Source organism: Ooceraea biroi, chromosome 5, assembly GCF_003672135.1.
Source record: "Ooceraea biroi isolate clonal line C1 chromosome 5, Obir_v5.4, whole genome shotgun sequence".
NCBI lineage: Eukaryota > Metazoa > Arthropoda > Insecta > Hymenoptera > Formicidae > Ooceraea > Ooceraea biroi.
In genome coordinates this window covers 11,150,930-11,174,531 of record NC_039510.1, presented here as the reverse complement: position 1 = coordinate 11,174,531, position 23,602 = coordinate 11,150,930, and the positions used below count along the sequence as shown (strand labels likewise).

The 23,602-nt window shown below is 43.1% G+C and overlaps 2 protein-coding genes across 3 annotated transcripts in view; one reads left to right on the top strand and one right to left on the bottom strand.

The window, feature by feature from the left end:
* Positions 1-18,047, bottom strand: part of LOC105281147 — a 28,128-nt gene extending 10,081 nt beyond the window's left edge. The window contains exons 1-3 of the mRNA XM_026969852.1: positions 17,715-18,047; positions 12,405-13,014; positions 9,292-9,503 (exon numbers count right to left, since the gene is read on the bottom strand). Of these exons, the coding sequence (XP_026825653.1) occupies positions 9,292-9,503; positions 12,405-12,721 (529 nt within the window). The 5' untranslated portion in view covers positions 12,722-13,014; positions 17,715-18,047. The remainder of the gene's footprint in view (positions 1-9,291; positions 9,504-12,404; positions 13,015-17,714) is intronic.
* Positions 18,048-18,083: 36 nt separating this feature from the next.
* Positions 18,084-23,339, top strand: LOC105281145 (cytochrome b5). Of its 2 annotated transcripts, XM_011342176.2 has the most exons (3): positions 18,084-18,354; positions 19,140-19,725; positions 20,936-23,339. In XM_011342176.2, the coding sequence occupies exon 3, from the start codon at positions 20,964-20,966 to the stop codon at positions 21,411-21,413; it is 450 nt and encodes a 149-aa protein (XP_011340478.1). In that variant the 5' UTR covers positions 18,084-18,354; positions 19,140-19,725; positions 20,936-20,963; the 3' UTR covers positions 21,414-23,339. The 2 variants fall into 2 exon arrangements, with proteins under 2 accessions (XP_011340478.1, XP_019887798.1); XM_020032239.2 differs by having other exon boundaries at positions 18,084-19,725.
* The last annotated feature ends 263 nt before the right edge of the window (positions 23,340-23,602 follow it).

Sequence of the window (23,602 nt, the reverse complement as noted above, 5' to 3'; positions counted from 1 at the left end):
AGAATGTTTCATATCGTAATATCGCTTTAACGTGACGTTCCATAAATGCATACGTAATAATTTTATTCGCAAATGTTTGCGTGATAAGAACATTTCTAATTGTCCATTTCATTGCCCGAATTTGTAGATCGATTCAGTACCAAGAGATATCAGCTATTTTATACGGACCACTTTTATTATCGAGGTCAGTTCGAGTTTGTTTTTTTGCGTAGATATGATCAATCCGGCATGAAAAACCTTGTCGATTCCTAAGCAGCTTAACGAATTTCGAGCGGATCTTTCGACGTTACGTCGAGACGCCGTGGAATCCAAGAGAGACTTTAACCGGATAGCACTACGTAGTACTGCGGAAAAGTGGATCGCGCCATCATGTATCGATTCGCGTACTCGTCAGCAACGACCCAGATTAATTATTGTCGAGCTTCTAATTCTCACCACACGAATTTGCGCGGCGATTTTCCACAGCGTTCTTGCAGAGGTGAGTTCGCTTAAATAAACGATCAGTTTCGCAAGTTAATTTATCGCACGAGTCATCTTCCTGCAGTGATGCGTGCCGCCGCGAAAGTTCCCTTCGACCGGATCGATCGCGTGAATTACTCATGATCCGCTCCGTAGATGTCTTGTTAGTCCGATTGTCTAACAATGTCTATTTAAATATCTATAATGTCCTCGCGCACACGGCGCGCTGTTTTGCGAATTGCGTCGAGTTGCGGACGTTTCTGCATTTATTATATTTACTACCACGCGCATGGAGCGATCGATAGTCCCCACGAATTTTTTCATTTCCCGGTAGACCACTCACAGTATAGGTCGGGATGGCCGGGCTTAACATGGAATGAGTTCCGGTCACCCTGGCATATGTCTGTCATGTAGGAAGCGCGAAACAGGAGGCTTTAATCTCCAGTTGGAGCGCGGTTTCTGCTTGTCGATATCTATCGTCAAAAATAAGCGTCGGCGAAGTTGGCGTTTCGGAATTTACCGTTCAGCGTCTGCTCGTCATCCATCGTTGCGTCCGCCTCTGCCTCTAAAACATATTGGTAAATTACGGACGACCGAGTCTTGCGGCTAATCAAGCGGGGCAAAACGACCGCAAGAACAATCTACAGGGTGAACCAAGTCCACCGTACGCTCCTGTTTCGTTACATGGCACTGGCTAGCCCGCCTGAAATAGCGCGGCCATCTTCCGAGATAGTGGTTGGTTACACGTGCATCACGGCACATCTCGGTGTTGGTGAGAATTGGCCGTGCGAGCGTATTTCGGTCCGCAGCCGCCACCAGATCGTCGCAAACCACCCTAACGAAATTGTCGGTCATCTCGGCTGTTTTTTTAGATACATTCTTTCACCTGGATACACACACACTCCTGACGGGGTGGCAGGGATTATACAGAAAGCGTGTCCCTAAAAACAGGTCTTCGTCTCCGCATTCATCTACCTGTCTCCTGTAGTATCATATACATCCCATAAACAGGATATACCGGGTCCCTTAAATCGTTCCGAGAATTTTATGATTTGGGACTAAGGGCACGAATTATTCTTGCGATTGTTGATGTGGATGCGGAATGAACAAGGTACACATTGGTTTTAACAAGTACACAGCAAGAAACTCGTCTTCAATTTCGTTCGCGTTTGGGGTGTAATTTGCGCTGGATAATGTCCGTATCATTTAAGCCCCATTTGTTTCAAGAAACGACCGGTCACTCTCTTATTGATTGCAAAATTCGTGCGTCGCTGCGTATGTTGTGTGCGACTTCGATCCAAGCACGTTACGTGCGATTACACAGCCGTATATCGGGTTGCAGAGCGTTGGTGCGATAACGAACTTCGTCATTGATTGACTCTATGCTGCAATTTTCGAAGGTATTTCTGAAATACTGATACACGGATAGATCGTAAAGTGAAACATTATACCTAAAGCCCTGCTCTCTCCGCAAATTATAAAATATGCATAACGTATCATGAAATTTTCATTAAAAATTAATTTCAAGTTACTATCGGGGAGAATACGTTATTCTTGTGTCCGGTTTTTTATCTTCTCAGAAAGTCGACTGAGGCGCGGTTAATCCCTACGCCGCAGTTCCTAGATTCCCAACTGTCCCTGGCACTAATTAGACGCGGTTTAAAATTCATGACGGGCTTTTTACACGCGATCAGCGACAGATTGTGTAACGTAAGGCCTGCGACGCCAGGAAAAATCAGGAATAACCGAGCCGAGTATAAAGTGGGTAAAAGTGGTTCATCAAGGTAACCCACGCCGGTATAATATTAACAGCTATCCCATATACGTCGCTATTTGCATAAAGGGTTGCAGCAAGCTCGTGCCGACGGGGGCGAAAAAAAGTAGATTACGCGGCCTTTTATTATGTGTGGTCGAAATTGTTTAACTTTCTGTGTCCTTCTTGTTTTTTATACGAACGACGCAGAACGAGACGTCGTTGTTCTCTCATCAGGTATGACGGCTTGGCCACTTATGCAACGTGTCTCGCTTAATTATGCGACACGCTACCGGACGGCGACTACCGCGATGTAACTGGGTTGCATGGTCCTGAGGGTGCCGTTATATTATCCTTTTCTCCGGCGATCGTTATAGAACGTATTACGGGCTATAATGATGAACTATAATCGTGAAGAGCCCGATGTGGGACACTGTAAACATATTCGTCTCGCAACAGGATGTCCTTTACGACTCGGGAGCAAAAGGGCCACGTGGATGTAGGACAATTTGTCTTTTTATTAAGTCACAGCACGATATCGGTTGTCCTCGTGCCAAGATATCGATTTATTTTCCCGACGTTCCTTTCTTTTGCGGCGGTGTCTTTCTCCGTTACGCTCTAATTAAATCCCCACCGTCGTCGCATCGTGCCGCGCGACTCGTTGCGGGCGTTCGCCATTCTTCCGAAATAATCATCGGCCCATAAATTATTTCGTAGTACCGTCGGTTACGGCCGTTCCAATAATTTTCGCGCGACACGCGCGCGTGCGCAGGCTTTCGAGGATGAAAGCGCGCATCGTATCGTGTAAAATCGCGGCTAAGTCACGGGCGATTTATCGGGAAGGCGTGGATGCTTCAAGAAGTCTATTAAGCACGAGGGTCTGGAGATTGATATGGGAGGGCGGCAGGGGTTGAAGTATCGATGTGTTGTTGCACATCTATGTGTGATGCATATCTACCCTCTCTTTCCTCCGCACGCGATCGACAGTGCGTTCTCGCGCGCTCGCACCGGCGCGCACGCGTCGGCGTCGGTATTTATAAATAAATGCCTCGGGCCACGTGCCACGGGTGAAATGGAATAGCGTTCGGAAAGTGCCTTAACTCGATCAAGAAGCTCAAGACGAACGATACATACGTGACGAAGACACGGATGGAAGAAGCACCAGGGCAGTCCGCGCGAAAGAAAAAGTATGCCCGCGCTTATAAATCATTTCCTTGTGAAACATGTGCAACAGCGCAGTCACTCTCTGTGTATATATTCAAGCCGCGGAAACGATGGCGAGATCATTTTATATTTTCGATCCTCCCGCAGGGAGGGAGGGAGGATGAGTCATCCGTTACTTTCGTCCATTCATAGAGCGTTTCAGAGAAATTGTACGGATGATGCATTGCGATAAACACGGAACACGAAAATGGCAACGCGAGACGTACAGTTGCGGAATATATACTTATGAGACACCCAGTCTGAGAGGCTCATTTCTAAGCGCTACACGTGTCCGCGCGATCCTCTTAGATCGCAGCGAGCAGCGAGTAGTGAGAAAGAAAAGATACATGGTGGTCTATGATGAAGAAGACCAATGTTTGCGACCTTGTACGCTCTTGCTCGTAAGCCGCACGCGTTCCGGAACACAATACTTGTTATATTACGAATGCCACGAATACTTTCAGCCTTCGGATCTTTAATTAAGGACGATAATTGCGCGTAATCCCCGAGTCTCGGCACCGATAAATCTCAACGGTTGCTCCTCTCCGTCGTGGTGCATGGCACCGATAGGGTGACGTTTGTCAAGCTGGAGGTAATTCCGCAGACTCGTGCACCAGACGTTTCGTATATTTTTCAAATCGTTAAGAACACGCGAGTGTCTTAATTTGCAGCTAAAATGCCTGGTTCTTCTCCGACCTTCCGAGGAAATAAATCATTCCGACAAGAAATTATTCTTGAAAACTCGCGACTCGAGCGTGCATTATTGTGCACTGTTTTTTGTGATTAAGGGCAGATTCTTTTCGAATAAATAACGAAGACACATGAACGTTGCGGCAGCTAGAATATTTCGTGATTATATGAATTTCGATTTATTTTTGTCAGATGCGGATTACAATGCGTTACAACGAAAATTTTATTCAAGTAATTATGAAGCGTATAATATTACAATCACGTAATAATTATTATAATTTGTGCGACGCATTGCAAAATGACGCGTTCAATTGTAAGCGATAGGCGTCGAACTTTATATTTTGCGATTTTTATTCGATAATTTATCAAAAATTATGAAACTTCATGACGTAAAATATACATATGTGCATTGTTTAAGTATAAAAATAAGTCAATTTTTAGAACTTCGTTCAAACATTAAAATATAAACCTGGCATTTAAATGACGCACTGTCGATACGATCATATCGACGTGAAACATACATAGTGAAATATAGATTCCCGATGTTTACGCGATTGTAGTGTTTGCATGCCGCTTTACGTGTCGCATTTCGTGTGTTTAAAAAAGATAGTCACACGTGCTGAAAATATGTGGGAGTACATAGAGGATATATACTCCCGCGCACAGATTCTAATTGACCTTTCTTTTCCTATTTTGACTGGTTGTCAAAGAGCATTTTTGCTCTATATATAGAGCATCTGCTCGGTAATCCGCTCTTGATCAAGATCATTCAAACACAATTGACTGTACATTCATCAAAGAGCTCCGATCAACAAAAGCAAACTTCTCGATTTAAATATAATGCTGACGTTTAATCCTTTCCCATCCTCTTCTCTTGCAATTTTGCTCTTTTTTCATTAACATAACAATCCTTGTGCACACTGCATGGAAATGAAATCCCATAAAACGTATTTGGATTTATTTCTAATACCTATTATGCGTACACATAACATAGAAAAAAAGAGGAACAAGTTACTTGTACGATGACAAGGAGTAATTCGTGTGGAAAATATTACGGCAGATCTCGGAAAGGAATCAAGAGAGCGAAATAAATTTGGAGACTACAGCTAACTGATGTCCACGTTAATGTAATGGAATCTCGAGGTCGGCATGAAAGAAACCAGAGCGCCGCAACGATGACCGCGACTGGTGCGCGAGCGGGAGAGGGTGGGTAGATTTTATTTCGTCGTAGAAGCTGCACGAATGCCGGTAGAAGCGGCGGGTGGTGATGGGTAAACCGTGGGCGACCTTGACCCGTAACGGAGAGGTTCAAACCAGGAGGTGAACCAACCGGGGCTTTCGCGGAAAAGTTGGGTGCGCCTTCCAAGGTAGGTGGGAATTCTCGTCGTGTTTACGTGGACTCGCCCTTTTCCATGCGGTGCGCATACACGTGCTGCACCTTGATCAATCCCAATCTTCTTCGTCTTATGTATATCGCATCATCATCATTGCACAATGATGTCAAGGCGGATGAAATCTCAATTCTTGAAAATTTTTCAAGAGAAAAGATCTAAACAAAACTTACACCTACAGATATTATGTAGTATCCAATATATTTTACATTATTTTATAAATATGAATAATTTTTATGTCTGTTTCAAAAAAGGACACAATGACAAAATGCGGTTAATAATTATTACTCATTTATGCATGTATCTTTTATATTTTTGTCTATACCACGTACCAATCAATCTTTTAATTCGATTTGGTACACGTAAATTTAAAATCTGTGAAATTAATCTTTTAGGATAAATTAAAAACGGCAAAAAGCAAGTATGAAAAGTAAAAAAAGATGACGATAATTATTTTATTAAAAATGTATAAAAAATAAAAGGAAATAGTTCTTTTGCGTTATCGCAAATAAAAGGTATCGCATTTGCTTACGTCAGAGATATGCCACATTACATAAAATAGTTGAGCTAATGAGCTTGACGAGCTCGTCCTTTTGAGAATTACAGCTAAGGAGAATCCGCTCATAGCAAAGTGATGAATATAAAAAATATATAAAATATAAAAGAACAATGTATCTACTATAAGATACATTAAAATAATTTAATAATATATCTTTTAATCTTTTCTCAGAAAGAACATTATCACATTGTCTTCATTTATCTTGCAAGAGATAAATTATTTCTCTTTAATTCTCTTTAATTGTAGCTTCGAAAAAGGTACTAAAATAAACTTGTCGAGCTCATTTACCAATCTTTTTACTTTGCAATAAAAGCACATCTTTTTGAATTTTCCTAGCTATGACGTAACTCACATTATTTTCCTAGTTTTTGTATCGCGTATGATGTTGCATAATTACTTTAAAAAAAATAACATTACATATCAAACATGCTCCATCTATATACGTGCTTATGATAAACGTCCCGACATCCGGTCGATTTGTGATAAAAAATTGCTACGGCTTTTTTACCAATTTGATCCGCGTCAAAATAGCACCGGCACTTCACTTATCTTCACTGCAAAAAGCAGAAAGAGATGGAACACGTTTAAAAGAGAATGAAGAAGAGGAGAGAGTGTGGTCGGCAGCACGGATAAGTTTTATTGCATTTCATTCTGCTCGATACTCCTCAGCGCTTTATTTAGACCACGAACGATTAAGCTGCCCGCATTTTCAGGTTGTGGGCCGGTTTATCTTCAGGAAATTATAGTGATCGCGGTTAATAGGGCCATGTTTCAGGACAAATGTATCTAATGGACAGATGTATCCAGAGACAACCCCATATTTTTACGTGACAATCGAGCTTAAATTAGATAGATGTACGGAATACCGAAGCGACTAAGGACTCAACATATGTATGATGATTTATTAAAAATAAATTCACGCTAAAACACTAATCGGCTAACTTGCGGTGCTCGATAAATATCGAGTCGACTGATTCCCGTCGTGCGATCGGATGTGCTATTTTCGGCCGGCATAATGTACGCACGCGTGTTCATCGTGACGTGGCCGTGTCAGAGCATTTCCAGTTTCTGAATTCCGTCGGTCCTCCGCACGAAGTCGCGAGATCTCGGAGATTACTAATCGAGATGCTGCGGAGAGACGTCACCACGAAGGAACTTGGCGGGAATATTACCGGGTATCGTCGATCGTTAGGCGTCTAGCTTGCGTCCAATAATCTGCCCGTGTAATATGCGGCTCTCAGGATATCATCTCTCGGTTTGTGTGCAGCTTCGAAGTATTCGGTTGCCGCGATGAGTAACAGCAAAACTCGCCGCACAAAATTACGAGGAGATTTTCCATTTGGTTTACTCGTGATCCTTTCACAACACGCTGAGATCCAAACATCTGGGCGTAACTCTAACATTCCGAGTGAGATACAGTTCAACCCTCGAGAAAAACGACCGGCCTGAAGACGATGTCGCGTTAATTAATGTACCGGCAATATTTTATGCCATTCGCATACGGACGTGCAACGTCGCAGTCTCTCTCTCTCTCGCTCTTTCTTTTATGCTAGATAGCGCGTGAATACTTCATAACGTTTTACCAGCGATGATCGATCGGCTGACAATAGTCCTACTTTCTCACCGGTTAGAGTGCGACATGACTCGTTTATCCGCTCACTTGCTCGCAACTGGAGCGATAACAACCAGTGTTTGTTGTCGACTAATATATCCTGCGGCAATTTAAATAAAATTGATAACGGGAGATGGGAAATTGATAAGCAGAGAATTTATGGATGGGCTCGGTTAATGATGTTCAAAACGACGTATTGAATTTCGCGACGCTGCTTGTGCCGGATGGTGGGCGAGATTCAAGACTGAGCGACTGCACCACGCAAGAGGAAAATGTCCCTCCAGGGAGAAAAAGGCTAATGAACGGGCCATAAGGACTGGAAAGCGAGGCAAGAAGCTATCGAAGGTCGCATCGATTTTCAGAAACGTCGCATTCGTTGCGCAGCAGTACCATCAATCTGCTACTCTCGAGAAGACTTTTCGCTGGAAACGATATTGATTGGATGGCATCGTCTGTTGCGATCATATCCGCCTCATGCTTCGTTTACAATAACCGTCTAAACCAATGCTTTGCCGCGATTGATCGGTTTACAAAAATATATACCAGAGGCAATGGCATAATTGATCCCTTTTGCATAATACATACCGCCCATATTTGTGATAAATATGTATTGATATTTTTTATCTATGTGATATTTTATTCAACACTTTTCTCTGAACAGAAATATTTGAGACAAGGACGGTGCTTATTTTGTAAATATTGCATCAACTTTTATAGGCATCTCGATTACGCCATTGTCGATCATTAATTTTGATGCAACTAAATATCTCGCTGAGATAATGTGAAATCGATGACACGCCCTGCCATATCTGTTTCTGGCTTTGTTTATTTATCGTGTTCAGTCAAGTCAGCTTCCACCGCGCGGCTTTACTAAAAGAACTTTGTGATTTATTTACTGACGACGTTTAGCTTCATAAGCTGACTTGAGTGCGAGATAGAATTTCTGACGCATTTTTAACATCGGACTAATATTTCGTTTGTGAGTGGAATTATCCATTAGTAATGGTGATCACGTTTAATGCGAAATCAATAGAGCCGAACTCTGCACGACCGTACAGCTGATTCGTTAAATTGGCATTCATGTGTCAACTGTATTACTAATCGATACAAACGAGCCATGTCGCAAAGGAGCTTCTATCCGCTTATATAAAGGATGTTTCTGAAATAGGTCATCCAATTTTAAGGAACGCTCTCTATTTACTTTAGAAACAAAAGAAGATATTGCTATTATAATTACTTTCTTTCTCTATCCAATTTGGCACTGGTTAGAAATTGAGTAGAAGCAAATTATTCATCAACCAAGTAATCATCGGTAATCTATGATCATAGACAACGATGATAATTATTTGATGAATTATTTATTTCTACTGAATGCAATTCGATTCTACTGAATGCAGTTCAAAATAAAATTTGACGCAAAAATCGAATAGAATTTTTTGATAGACCCAATAACATATAATATTTAAGATATTTAATATTTATAAAGCATGGGTCAGGAAGTAGATTGGTGGCATAGAATTAATAAATAAATAATTCGTCAGTCATTCGCTTCCTAACGGTAACCAATATGAGCAGGATGAATTAAACATTAAAATAAGCAATGAGATAGAGAGTTGATGCTCACCGCTGTCGGCGTAAGTCTCGGAGCCGTATCCGTCCTGGAGGCCGCTGGACCATGTACCTTCGTATCTTGCTGTGGAGGTAGTGGATTGCCGGACTCCGTAACGACCCTTGAAGCCTTGAGTCCACTCTCCCCGATAAAGCCAACGACCACGAGTCTCCATGCCCAAGCCATGTCTTTTGCCGTTCTGCCATTGTCCTTCGTAAGCTGACCCGCTGAAATACAGTTTGCGAATGATTTAATCTCCTAGTAAACAGCTTTCTGCAAAGCTTAAATATAAGACAATTCCGTCGCGAAGAAATATCTTTAGGTGTTACACTCCGGGAATCATGTTGCCATTTGTGCTACCTGCCTACGTAAATTATCTGGAAATTCGTCTAATTAACGTGGGTACGTTAACTGTAAAGTACGTTGCTATTGGCAACGATGACGGCGCTGCACCCACATTGTTGGATGCATAAATCATAACAGAAGAAAATCGGTCCTCTTCTTCTGAATGTAGCATCAAATGTGCTTCGAAATTATTATTACTGAATAATTATATCTATTTTTAATAATTTTTTCTGTTAATCAAAGAGACTTCGAAAGTTTTCCAAATAAATTTATTGAAAGAGAATAGAGCTGATCTTGATTAAAAGGATTCATGCAGATGATTGTTAAATGTGTAAATAAAAGATTAAAGTAATATGTAAATGGGAAATATTTCTCTCGCAGTAACGATAAGTTATTGCGTGACAAAAATTGTGTTATTCATGTGGACTGTAATCCACGTTGTAATCCATGTTAATTATGTTATTCCTTGACGATGCGCAAAATATCTTTTTCTCTTTCTTTCTCGCACAAAATTCTCTAATTATGAATGCAACTAGGAATGCGATAACACTGAAATTATATTCGTGCAACGTAAATCTTAAAAATGAATAAAAGAAATACGTTTTATCTTGAAGAACAAATGTTACGAAACATGATTCACAGTTAAATAATCTTACATCTAAGTCAAATTTCTGTAATAAATAATTCTAATATTATAATACGACCCCCCTTGCGTGAAATTCTTGGCGACACGATTTTGCTCGTTGCAAGATGGAAATAGATGAAAACTCTTTGGTGGAGCGGATATTCTTGTAATATAATGTAAGAAATTTAAAGAAAGAGGTTGACAACTCAATCTACAAATGTTTTGCTTCGTTTTCGAATACCATCATGTTCATAAATGAAGCTATCTCGGAAAATGTTACTAGGAAAATGTGGTCGAGGACCTTGCTCCAGTTCACGCGGAAACAAAATGATGAATTCTGTCGGTCTAGATACGTGGTCGGTAAGAAGAAACGTTTCATGAGCTCATCTCGTTTTCTCTTCTTTATCTCGTCCCTTCCGTTGTGTTTCATTGCCCAACTCGGAAACCACGGCAACAAGGAATAGACTTACGTTCAAAAGGAACTTAAAATCCGAGAAAATAGTCTCGAATTGATTAACACGTATGCATACAACAAAATAAATAAATTCTTATCAGTACTTATACATATGTACAATATCTATATCGAATGTGTGTATATATATCTTAGCTATGCATACATTAAGATATTGCAGCTAATATTTTAACGAGTTTAATAGTTTAATTTATACATATTTCAAGTGAACAATATTATTGTGTTTTATCTCGATGTTATTAATTTTACTTAACAACGTCATGTTGCATGTGTAATTCAGAAACTCTAATTATGATCGTTAGGTCTGTTGCGGGGATTTCCATTTCATGTGAATAAATGCATGCGGATAATGTACAATTTGTGACTGATCGTTACGTGTGACTTGATACATTTTTTCCGCAAAACTGGATTTTGCGATGCAAACATGATATTTTTATCATTATTTTGTTCAGTATTCCGAAATCAACTGAGATCTCTTTGTTAATAAAAACTTGTTTTTCATTTAATTTTAAACAAAGAAGCCCGAACACGCGGCTGATCAATAATTCAAGGATATATTGCACACACATACTACCGTTATTATATTCGCTTAACTTCACGGAAGCAAACGGCTCGGAATATTTTTCGCTGATAACGTCGTCGTTAGAGAAACGCGGTGCATTTAACGATCTTGGATGTTGCATTTTTTATAGCTGAGTTCCGATAAATTTACTTGCGTATACATTTTGTAAATCCTTTTATCGAAATTAGAACTACAACTGTAAAGGAAATATTATTCGAATTGATTCGCTGAAGGGATTTAAGCAAGTTTCACCTTTAACCCAAACGCGAATGTCGATCGTCACCGTCCGCGATTATCCTCGAAAATTTCGACAATTGTTCTTCGCGGCCCTGAACTAGGTCCTGACGGCTTGAATCCCGGTGACCTGATCTCGTTGTCCTTGCACTCGGTGACCTAGTTTCGCAGGATCGGAAGAGAGAAAGAGAGAGATTCTCTCCCAGGTATACACCGGGTATATATACGTGTCAAGGTCCGCCATTCGCTCATCTCGCGCCGCACGACGCCACGCGTCTCGTGAATTTGACGTGGATTCGGCATTAAACCGTCAATGAAATGTCCAATTCTCTACTTGCCGAGCGTAAGTTTCTCGAAATAGTTTCATTAGATTCAAGTTACCTCGACACAGTGTAACGTTAGGTGCCCGTCTGCTCCGTGACGCGAGCAACATTGTTGACATGAAACGACTGTGGTAACGGTAACGTAATATTGGATAATTAGCTCGTAAAAATCGTATCATTTATCACGGTGTAAACGAGCTCAATATAATTAATCCTTCAGAAGCCGGAGAAGCAACAGTCTTTATGCGAACCCGAAGGTACTCCAACGCGAAGAAAGTACAAGACTAAATCATTTCCGCAAAGCGCAGACGAGCAGTCCAACGGATAGTGAATTGCGCATGCACTCTGAAATTCGTATCGTATTCCTAGCTAATCCTATCCATCGCGTAAGCTGCGCCCTTGATGCGATAATAGCATATTGTGGAAAAGCTAAAGATAAAAAAAGAACAGCGTTAAAGATAATAACTATTTCTGGAGCGTTTCAGAAACAAGTATGTGCACGATGCAGCGAGCAATTCCAACAAGTATCAATCGTATCAGTAATTTCACTAATAATCAATTGCTTACCTAGGCCAGGTGTAGACGCCGGATACCTCGAAGCCAAAGTGCCAGCTGCCGGAGTAGGCTCCCTGACCCTTGGGCCCGGTGCACACACCATGACCATGGGCCTTGCCGTCCTCCCAGCCGCCGCAGTAGGTCCCGCCATCGTCGAAATCGAATCTACCCCCGTTGACCTGCGCGCGATTAGACGCCGCGGTGGCGGTGCCGGTCGCGCCAGGTTGCGCCGGGCTTATACCACCTGTTTGCGGTGGCAATTGGGCACCTCCCGCCACCCCGTTTGGTGCTCCGGACGATTGCTGGCCGGAGTGTGGTTGTTGCTGCATCTCTCGCGGCTACCGCGGGCACTGTCGTTCGTTTTCACACTTCCCTCGTCCCTCGTCTCCTCCTCCTTCTTCTTCTCCTCTTCCTCCTCCGCTTCAATTTTTTCGTCTCCCTCGTCTTCGTCCTCGTCGTGATCGTCGTCGTCGTTTTGATCGTGTTCGTACTCGCTCGTCAGTAACGTCCGCACGCGTCTTGCCCTGGATATCGCTCCATTCTCCTCCACCTTCTCTTCCGACGCCGCAGTCGCCTTCGTCGCCTTCGCCGCCGCCTTCTCACGCCCGCCTCCACGAGATCTCTACAATAGCACCGTAGAATCAAGCGTCGATCCGTCGTAACGATCGCGGATCGATCGTCGACGTCGATGCGAGACGTGGCGGGACACGAGCGGTAGTACGCGCCGGCCAAGTCGCCGTTCTAGAGGGATTATTACGGCGGAAGTACGAGCGTAATTCCGCGTACTGCCGATTGCTCGATCGACCGATTAAACCGCGCACGCCGATCCCCGGACCGCAAACCCAAACCCGTGCCCTCAAGGCCCGGCTGTCATCGCGACGCAATCCGCGAGAGAAGCCGGACGTGAGAAAAGAATCAGCGAGCCTCGCCGGGCCGGGTTTAATTTTAGTTCGACTTCGAGGAACCGACGTGCGAGCGCGCGAACGTGGCGAGCACGAATCTACGTCTCTCCGAGCGTAGAACGTTTCTCGGTTCCTCCTGCGGCGCCGAGAAATCGCGAGAGTCTCGCGAGAATGCCGCGAATCTCTGAAAGTCGCGAGTTCGGAATCGATACACCCGGTGTGGCTGAGCTCTCCCTCAGGATACTTCCTATTTCTCTTTTCTCATCCTCATCTTTAATCCTCTCAATCACCAGCACTACTACTCCGAGACAACACACCTCGGGCCACCTCGCTCTGCTCTCAACCCGGTCGAACCCCTTTCCTTCCCCTCACTCATTCGTACACATACACACGCACATATACTGCCACAGAACCGTTTGCAATCGTGAATCGAGACGGGATCCCACTTCGCCGAGAGTTGCCGAGGAACCGAGACGTGCATCCAGCAGCTCGCGCACGGCACTCGGAAGCACTTGACGTTTATATCGACGATCACCGTAGGATGCCGCCCTGGGATTCGCGAGGAGCCCCGGGGGAGACGCACCGGGTTTTCCTTCGAAGTCGTCGAAACTAGACGACGAGCCCGACGCGGAATCGCGGTTTCGCTGTCCGCCTGACGTCGTTACGCAACGCTTCTATAAGCATCCGTGATCCGCTCGGAATGTGGCTCTCTCTCTCTCTTACTCGCCCTCTCTTTCTCTTCTCCGTCTTCATCTCGCCCGCTTCTTCTTACTCTCTCGTTCTCTTTCTCTCGCTCTCGTTCTCTCTCTTTCTCTCTCGCTCGATCTCTCGTTTCTCGACGGCTACTCGCTCGCAAACGTTTCTCTCTTCCGATTTCGCGCTTTCTTCGGAAAGCGAATATTCGATCGAATTCGCTGATGAGTCATCCACAAAGAGATCTGCCTACGGTGGATCGATGACTAAGATCCACGGGGGAGCTGATCGTACGGCGGTGCTTGAAAGTGCTCAAATGGATACCGAATCTATCCTCGAGCGAAGTGCAAGTAAGACGAGGAGGAAGGCAGAACGGAGCCGTCGTTGCGAGATCTCGGCACGCATATACACATACACAAGCATACACACACACACACACACACACACACACACACACACACACAGAACAACAGGCACGCACATACGCGATGGACGCGCGCGGGCGCGCGCGCGCACTTTCTTCACGTCGACGACGGCGGACGACGAGGTTCTAGCTCGGTACACGACATCGGCAGCATCAGCATCATCGTCAGCATCCGCACAGGTACAGGGGGTCGGGTTGCGGCGGTGCGCCGCCGAAACGTACATCCGCCCGTGCGTACGTCCGCTCTAGCGCGGCTAGAGCGGTGCCGCGCGCGCCTCAAGCTCTAGCCTCGAGTTCGGCTAGCTGGCTAGGAGCTTCTATTTTTACCATGGGGTGGCGAATTGTTCCCCACACGAGGCGGCTGCGGCGGCAGCAGCTCCGCCGACTCGAGCCGTTCGCCAACGCGACCGGGTTTCGACCATTTATAAATAGTAGGAATCCTCGCACCGCCGCGGAAAATCATCGAGGATTCGCGGGACGCGCGATCAGAGTGGCCCGAAGTGGCTCGAGACGATCGCTGATCGGTCCTCTTGCTACCGCTCGCCAATACCATCCCTTGAGGGTAGAAGGGCTCACGAATTTCACGGTCATCCGAAACGTGTCTCGTTCGCCAACGAAATCATCTAGCCGAGAGCGTACCCTAGCTTGGCTAGGGATGGAGGGATGGCGAGTCGCTGGAGTATCGAGATTTCGGGAACCGTCGATTTGATCAAGTGAAAACGGACGCGAGTGCAAGGCGTCGATAGAATCGAGAAGAACTAATGATACAAAGAAGCGTATGATTCCCTCTGACTGGCGTCAAAGGCGCCTTCGCGGTTCAGCAGTGCGATTTAAGGGAAAGCGGCGAAACGGGGGAGCACGTTGGCGAGGTGTTCGATCGGTGAAGAAAAGAGGGGTACGACGGCGCGGCGCCCGGTACACGCGGCCACGCGAATACACATGTATATACATATGTATAACTATAGACTCACTGTGTCTCTATGGGACTGCATTTTTAATGGGACGCGTGTAGCGACGCAATGATATCGGTCAGTTACTCCCGCGCGGACGTCAGATACACAAACTAGGCTCCGTCCAGCGAGTGTGTCGGCCGGGGGGGGGGGGTGGACAGGGTTGGACAGAGCGAGGCGAGTCAAAGTCGATGATCCGTACGTGTCTGACGTTATCGCAGGGTTCGCTACGCTCTATTGATGGCGAATGAAGCCGGGACGAGGCGGGACGTTGCGATTATTTAGCGACGCGTGTCATTCTTTTTTATAAAATAAATCAATTAATCGATGCCTGCCCGCTATTAATAATGGCGCCAACGAAAAGTGACGGCCGAGCTGCGCTCTCGTTGATTGCGCCCTCGGAGGAAAGAGCTATCTCCGACGTAACCATGAGGCGCCATGCGAGCTATCGTTGTACTTTGCGCGGATCTGTTGCCCGAAAAGGTGACGCGACTGTGCCAGCAGGACAGCCTCGACGAATGGCACGATTTGTCTGTTTATTGTGAGACCGCGTGTACACAGTCGGGGCGGCGAAGCCAAATCGCGAACGGACGCAACAGGAAAAGAAATACTAAAAGCGCAAACTGCCGAAATAATTAATGCGACATTATCCGAGACGGTCTAAATTCGCGTCTGAATTAGGAACGATTATTTCTTATCGCGATGACGCACGGGTATTATTCAATCGCGTAATAACGCGCGATAATAATGACCGATGTAGAAAGCGAATCCTATTCGTTTAGCAAATAGTATTCCAACTTTTGTTTTTGTTTCCATTTAATGTCACGATTGAAGAGGGTTCCTGGCGAGTCATCGTCTCACGAATTTTATTGGAGTGACGAGACTCACGATCGAGGAATCTCGTCGAAATAGAGCAGACGCGCTTGAAACGAGAGCGTGTTCCAGATTCAATTAGTTGCACGCGGGTGCACGAAAAAACAGATTCTTAATTAAAAAGTTTAACATTTTTCCCTTTTGAGCACATAATCTTTTTACGACGCAATTTTGAAAAGCATTCAACTGATTGTAGAAAAAAAAACCAAAGCCTGGAAATTACTTGATACTGTCGAATAGCTATCTCTCGAAATCTGGAGACGTTTTACACACAATACGCATCAATTCGAGCTTACACAAAGTCGAAATCGAGCACATATTAAATAATGCAAAATAAATAAAACTAAATAATAATCATGAGAGACAATAAACCACCAACGACGAATGCTTGCCTAATGCAGTCTGAACGTTATCAAATATTTGCTCACCAATTTACGGAGTATATAATATATGCCCACGTAATATTATGTACACCCCTAACGTATGCAACTGATTCACTGTTATCACCAGAGAACTCTAACGAAAGAGCGAATCGACACAGAAAGATACACGAGTCAGCTCACGTCGAGAGGCTCGCAGAAGCTCGCGCGGATATTGCGAGGGTCGCTACGGTGTCGCTCATTCTTTTTTTGTCAGGCAGAAAAATCGCATCCACGAGAATCCGCACGTCGCGAATAAGACGCATAATCACCACGCAGCTTCTGGCTCGAGCACACTTCCGGGCGATCGATCCGGCTCGGCCGAGTAACACGTGCGACGTGCTGCGCCGGCGGCGTCGCCCCGCACCTCGTCGCTTTTTTCAAAATCCTTTTCGGACACACGTGCGACACCCGGATGCACAAGCGTGTTCTCTCAACGTGCGCGTACCGCTTGCGATCGTCGTCGCCGACGTCAAGGGTGTCCTTGGCTGACAGAATGTCGGGAGAAACGCGCTTTCGAGCGTCGCGTGCGCCGGCTCTCCGCGTCGTAGCCGAATGCTTTCACGCGGTGCGGTAGCGGTGCACGCAAGTGCACGGGCACCCCTATTTCTAATATGTGTCATGAGGACAACAGCTTCTACACACACATGTACGTACGCGCGGCGTACGTGCTTTCGCGTCTCTCGCTTCCACCGCGTTTCCCGTACGCGAGAAGACGAGTTCTCGGAACGTTTTCTCGATCATCGAACGCGCTCGAGGACAATCGATCTGGTGCTCGCACACGTTTCCGCCTTATAGGCGTTTGTCGGCAACAGCATTTTCACGAACACGTTGCAATCGGTTCGTCTCACGAGGTCTTTTTTTGGAATCTTCCGCTCTTCACCGCGGGTGCAGCCGTGCACAAACGGCCTCCCGAGGGTAAAATTTTCTTTCACACGTGCGCGGACACTACGGCTAGATTTCACGATGACGATCCTTCGCGAGCGTGTACCGCTCCGTCTCGCTCGCGCACGCACGGACGTCGACGTCGTCCACGGGGGTGAGAGGGTAGACGATGGTACCAGAACGGGCGAGTCGTTTCCGACCGGCCGGTCTTCCCGTGCGACGTCGATCCTCCCCGCTCGGCCGTGCGCGTACGCGTCGGAGATGCCGTCGCCGACGTCACTTTTGTCGTCGTCGTTGTCGTCGCGTCGTCGTCCCCGTCGCCGCCGTCGTTGTCGACGTTGAAATTGTCGCGATAAAGATCCACCTTTTCCTCGCCACGGATGCACGAGAGAGATCTTCTCCTTGCGACGTCGACACACGCACCGTGCTTACGGGAATGTGCGTGAGGTCAGGGTGGCATGATTGCGACTATCAGTCCCGCGGTGCGCCGCCGCCACGGCTGGCCGCGCCGTCGCGATAACCGCGGCGTCGCGGCGCCCGGCGTCGTCGCGCCGGCTCAGTGGACGCATATCCGCGCCGCGTCGTGACGCCCCGACGCGGCGCTCAACTGAAAACCAGCGAAGTTTCGCACCTCCGCGATCGTATCGACCTATGGGGTACCAAGCATTCTCGCAAATACCATGTATGCGGGAACTATACACACTTTTTAAATGTATTTGCTGTGTCAAAGTGTTCCTCATGTTTTTGCTTACATTGTGATGCGACATGATGATTGAAATGATTCCTGCTGTGAACTTGTTACTTATCAAGTCCTATGTATGTATCTGCCTTATCTGATGTTTTGTTGTACCGTGCAATGATACGATGAAATTTGTCGCCTTCTCCTGGCGCTTCAACAAACTCGTTTGATGAAGATAATTCTGTTGGGTTGTAAACGTATATTTGTTCCGTTTGTTTAGCGTTTTTAATATATATTGCAACCTATATTATTAAAACGATTAAGAAAAGGAATATATGTTACAATCCACTATTTTTAATAGATATCTAACAAGATTCATTTTTGGACTTGATTGATAGCGGCACGCTTGCTGCACATTTCCCACTGTATCAGCAGCTGGTCAAAGTTTACGTATAACAGTTTATATTTAATTAATCTGCGTTTATTTGCAAAAATCAAAATATCATTACAAAGTAATTAATCGTATCAATAACAAGATATGAAAATGTAAAAAGAAGAATTCTATTTAAGGATATTAACTTTACACCGGAGAAATCTTGCGCTTATCACATTTTAACAAAATCGTTTATCATGGTTTGCTAAGCACACGCTGAAGCTGACACAACAATGTTTTATTTTAATTGATTGAAATTTTCTTTAACGTCGATCCGCAACAATCATATCTGTACAAATAAGATTAGACGACTCTCCGAATAAGTATTTTTAGACATATTTTGAACAGCACTTCTTGACTCTCGTGATATTGGTCGATATGGAAACATAGCTCCTATTAACATGCAGCAGCGTGTGATGTAACTGCGATTTGCGATTGAGTATTTAATCAATTGCAAATGAGATCTGAGATGCCTGTCGTTGCAAATAGGTGGCGGTTATCTCGAGAACTTCTACTTCCTTTCGCAATGGTTTGCTTGACGAAAGCGTAACGCAAGACCGGTGCTTATCATTGTGCGAGAAAAAAAGTCATATAAAACTGCGCGGTACCAGCAAATAAAATCGTCAAGTGATACTTGCGCACGCGGTAGAATCGCTGCAGTACCGAAACGGTTCTCTCTGAATCGCGAGTGCGGGCAAGAGATCAAACTGTTTTGAATCTTTGTGAGAAATTAAGGTCGGGAATCACCAAAAAAACGGGTAATTTTGGAGCGACAAGTTTTACACCTCACAGTGCACCTTACGCGTCCTCCAATGATCTTCATTTCAAATTGACTGGGAATCTTGTCGAACTGCGTCTCTCGTTTGCTTTCATCCCCTCTTTGGCCAGCGTCAGCATCCGCTTCCGGTTGGAGGAAGAGGAGATTTTCCTTTGGAGTGCGACTAGTTCTGCACGCGCGGATTACACGCGCGTTCTACATGGGACCAAGCAACACGTTTCACTACCGCAACAGTGCATGATCAAGAAGATACCTCGTGCGGCACGCGTCAGGTTTCAACGAGGTTTCAGATTTCAAGTAATAGAATTACTTTCCTTTCCCGTAGGGAATTGATTTCTGTTTACGGTGCTCAGTTCTCAGTACGCTGCGCGATGTCTCTTGATAGACAACGTCGGCACAAACGCTTGCTGTACGTGCACTTTGTGTAACGATTTCCTGGATACGTGGTGCTTAAGATTATTTAACAATTGCCGAATAAATTAGGCAGTTTATCATTATATGTTGTTCCGTTATTTCTGTAATAGTATCTCTAGTGCTCGCGTGTTCACATTTTCAAAACCTTCAGTAACGAATTTTCCGAAATCAGTGGTATACTTGCACATAATTCTTTGCAGTAGCCTATATTGGTTTTTTTATCGTAGTGGTACATTATTACATTCTTTCGCTTGAAAAAAATTATGAAGGAAAATTAATTGTGTTTTGTTTTTTAAACATATAAGTGTATGAGATAAATGAACATGATTGATTCCATGTTGATTGCAAAATGCAAAATCAAAAAAGTTTCAAAACTGAATTCTCTGAATGTTTTGATTTTAATATATATATATATATATATATATAAATTTAGGAAAATTATATATATAGTTTACAAAAATATTAAAAATACATTTATATATTTATAATTGCTTTTTTATTACTAGATTATTCTCGTATCACTTATGTGTTTTAAATTTTTATTTATGAAATAATTTCTGATATATTAATACAAAAGAATCTCTCATTCTGCATGTATAACTACATTTATATGTATTTTGTGCAAATGCAAACTGTATCATTCATCAATGTTCTTATATCACGTGAAGATTGCATCATAAAGCTAAGATCAACCAAATTAAAAAACCAATAACTAAGATAATAATCAGCGTATTGCTGTTAAACAAAGTTTATTTCAAATTAAGTCATCACAGGCATAGTAAAGTCTTAGATAAAACAAGATGATTCTTTAGCTTTTCGATAATTGTTTACTAGTCATGCATAATTTTTATTGTAAATCATGTTATCTTACAGACCAAAGATCTCAGTTTAGTAAGATAAAAGATTAATAAACAGTAACTATTATACATTTGATATGACTTTTATACTTACGATATTGAGACGCATTTTGATAAAGCCTCTTGAATTAATCGCAATTAAACACACTTTACATATATATACGAGCAGGAATGACGTGCTCGATGTTAATTTACAGTCAAGTTCCAGTCAAAGACAATACTCGGTTATGTTGCAGAGCTAGCGTTTCCAAGACCCGTAGCAACATGGACCTTCTGAGTCTGGGCTTCTGCTCCCTCGAATTGGGAGATGTGAAATCGTCGAAGGAGGACTTCCTGCAAGTCGAGTGTAACGATGTCTTGGAGAAGAACGACGGCGTCAGGGAACGAAGGTGCAGGTTGAGGTCAAACAGGGAAAAATCACGCGACGATACTCAGGTAATCACTCTGGACGAGGTCGCTTGGCACGACGCACTCGATGATTGCTGGCTGGTAATCTACGATTACGTGTACGACTGTACGGAATTCCTAAGCAATCATCCGGGTGGTCAGGACGTTCTTCTGGAATATGCTGGTCGAGACGCCACCTTGGCATTCATTGGCACTGGGCACTCCGCTGTCGCTAGGACGATGTTGGACCGGTACAAAATCGGCGAGCTTCCACCGGAAGAGAGGATCTTTCGCATTCCCGATGGTGTGAAGGTCTCGGGATTCTGATGTACTTGAATCGTCGACTGCGTCGAGAGCGAGGCGCTTGGATAAATATCAGTCAAGTGTTTTATCGACAACGGAAACCAGAAGTATGTCCAACGTCTTTCCAAAGTTAAATATTGATTAAACTTGAGAGCATCGTTGAAGTTGCGTAAGAAGTTATTTGGCTTGACTATATTTATAATACTTTCGTAAGCAACGGATATGATTCATGTGAACAACTTCGGTGACGTATGTCGGCTTTATATTGTTTCATAATGGTAAAAAAGCATTGCATCCGGCACGTTTACATCATTCGTTAGTGACGATAATTGATCTTCGATAGCGACTTTATCAATATTTGAGTTAAAAGCAGTAGTGCTCATATTATTTTCCCAACAAAATGCTAAATAAGCTTTCTTTGAAGCGCTACTACAGTTTCTATGATGGTTTGCATCGATGAGTACTTGCATATATTCTTTCTTTTTTTTTATTTCATGCGTGCGTCAAAACAGCGCAACGAGCAGAATAAAGCCGCTGGATAATATAAGGCAAATACGTTGTCAATATAGAATAATAACTAATAGACCGAGTGCGACGCAGCCACGAAGCATGTTTTGACAATATTTGTTGGACAAACTTGAAAATATGGTAGACGATGGTCAAGCAGTGAGGTCAAGTATGCGTGATAAACTGTACTTTTGAACAGACTTTGTGTGGACAATTAATTGTTGTTGCACTAATATTTAATGAATTTATTACTTATTTGGAATGAAATTAATGCGATTTTAATTTATTGATAAGTAGAGATTAATCTTATGTATCAGCAAAACAAACTTTATTACATTGACGTCACTTTACTTTTGTTATTAAATAAGATACGATATGCATCGGCGTCATATTCCTTTACGAACTTCATTTCATATCACTATCACAAAATATTTAATAAAAATTACTATTTCATTTGCGTCTTGCGCTAAGATCGTTTCATTAAATACTGCGAAGCAAACTACACACACACGCGCGTACGCACGCACACACACGCGCGCGCGCACACACACACACACACGCACGCACGCACGCACGCACACACGCACGCGCGCGCGCGCTAAGTTGTTACTTGCTGGATCTTAGAATAATTCATGTTTCAGAGTAGTCGTATTTCAAGTAGTTGTATCCTGATAGGTTTATACTTTATTAATTCGGTGTCAGGTAACATTGCGTACTGTGGTTATTGTTTTTGATACATAACTCGCATGATATAAAGATGTTGTTAATCTTATCAGGCTCAATTTATAACACGTAATAGGTTTTAATTCTTCGATTTTCGAAAAAATAATTCTATTCTTAATCTTGATTTTTAGGAAAAATAATTCTATGCTGTGTACTTAATAGATCTTTTCAATAATTAATATTTTAAAATAAAAATTACATAAGAAGTATTGAATGATTTGTGAAAAGTTATCACATTTTTAAGTTGTGTGTGTGAGAGAGGAAGAAAGAGAGAGAGAGAGAGAGAAAAAAGTTTTCCATAATTCTTTTTTCTTAATTGCAGAATAATTACTTCCGTTTAACAGAAATGTTGCTGTCCAAATAAATCCCAAATACGGTTTTGTTTTTATTTAGTGCAAGTAATCAGTTTTAATGTATGTTTTAACTCTTTTCATGTATATAAACTTATTTTTCACAGCTTGCTCTTAAGAGCTATAAACTTAAGTTTACTTTTCTACTAAAGTACCGATTAATTTTTTCTACTAATGTGTCGATCAAATGTTACTTGTAGTAAAAATTTGTTTTCTATGAACACTGTTGTTATTCTTCGTTATACGAATCGATATTATACGAAACCGCATTATATGGGAATCGATTATACATAAATGGCACATTTTTTTTATATTTATGTAATACATCAAACTGCACATATTTATAATAATACTGCAATTTAAAATGCAATTATTGATGGAAAAAAATTATGAAATAATACTTAATAATAATAATTAATAATTAATACTTTATGTATATGTACATATATGTCGTAGCTATATTTCTTAGTTATTTAATATTTATTACTTGACAAATATGCAATCTAAAATTATATAACTTGATTTACTATTTATTATTTACTATGCCATGGTGGTATAATGAATTCTCTATTTTCGCAAATGTGAAAGGGAAATATGATCTTTTTACTGAATTGATAATGTACTTTTAAACAA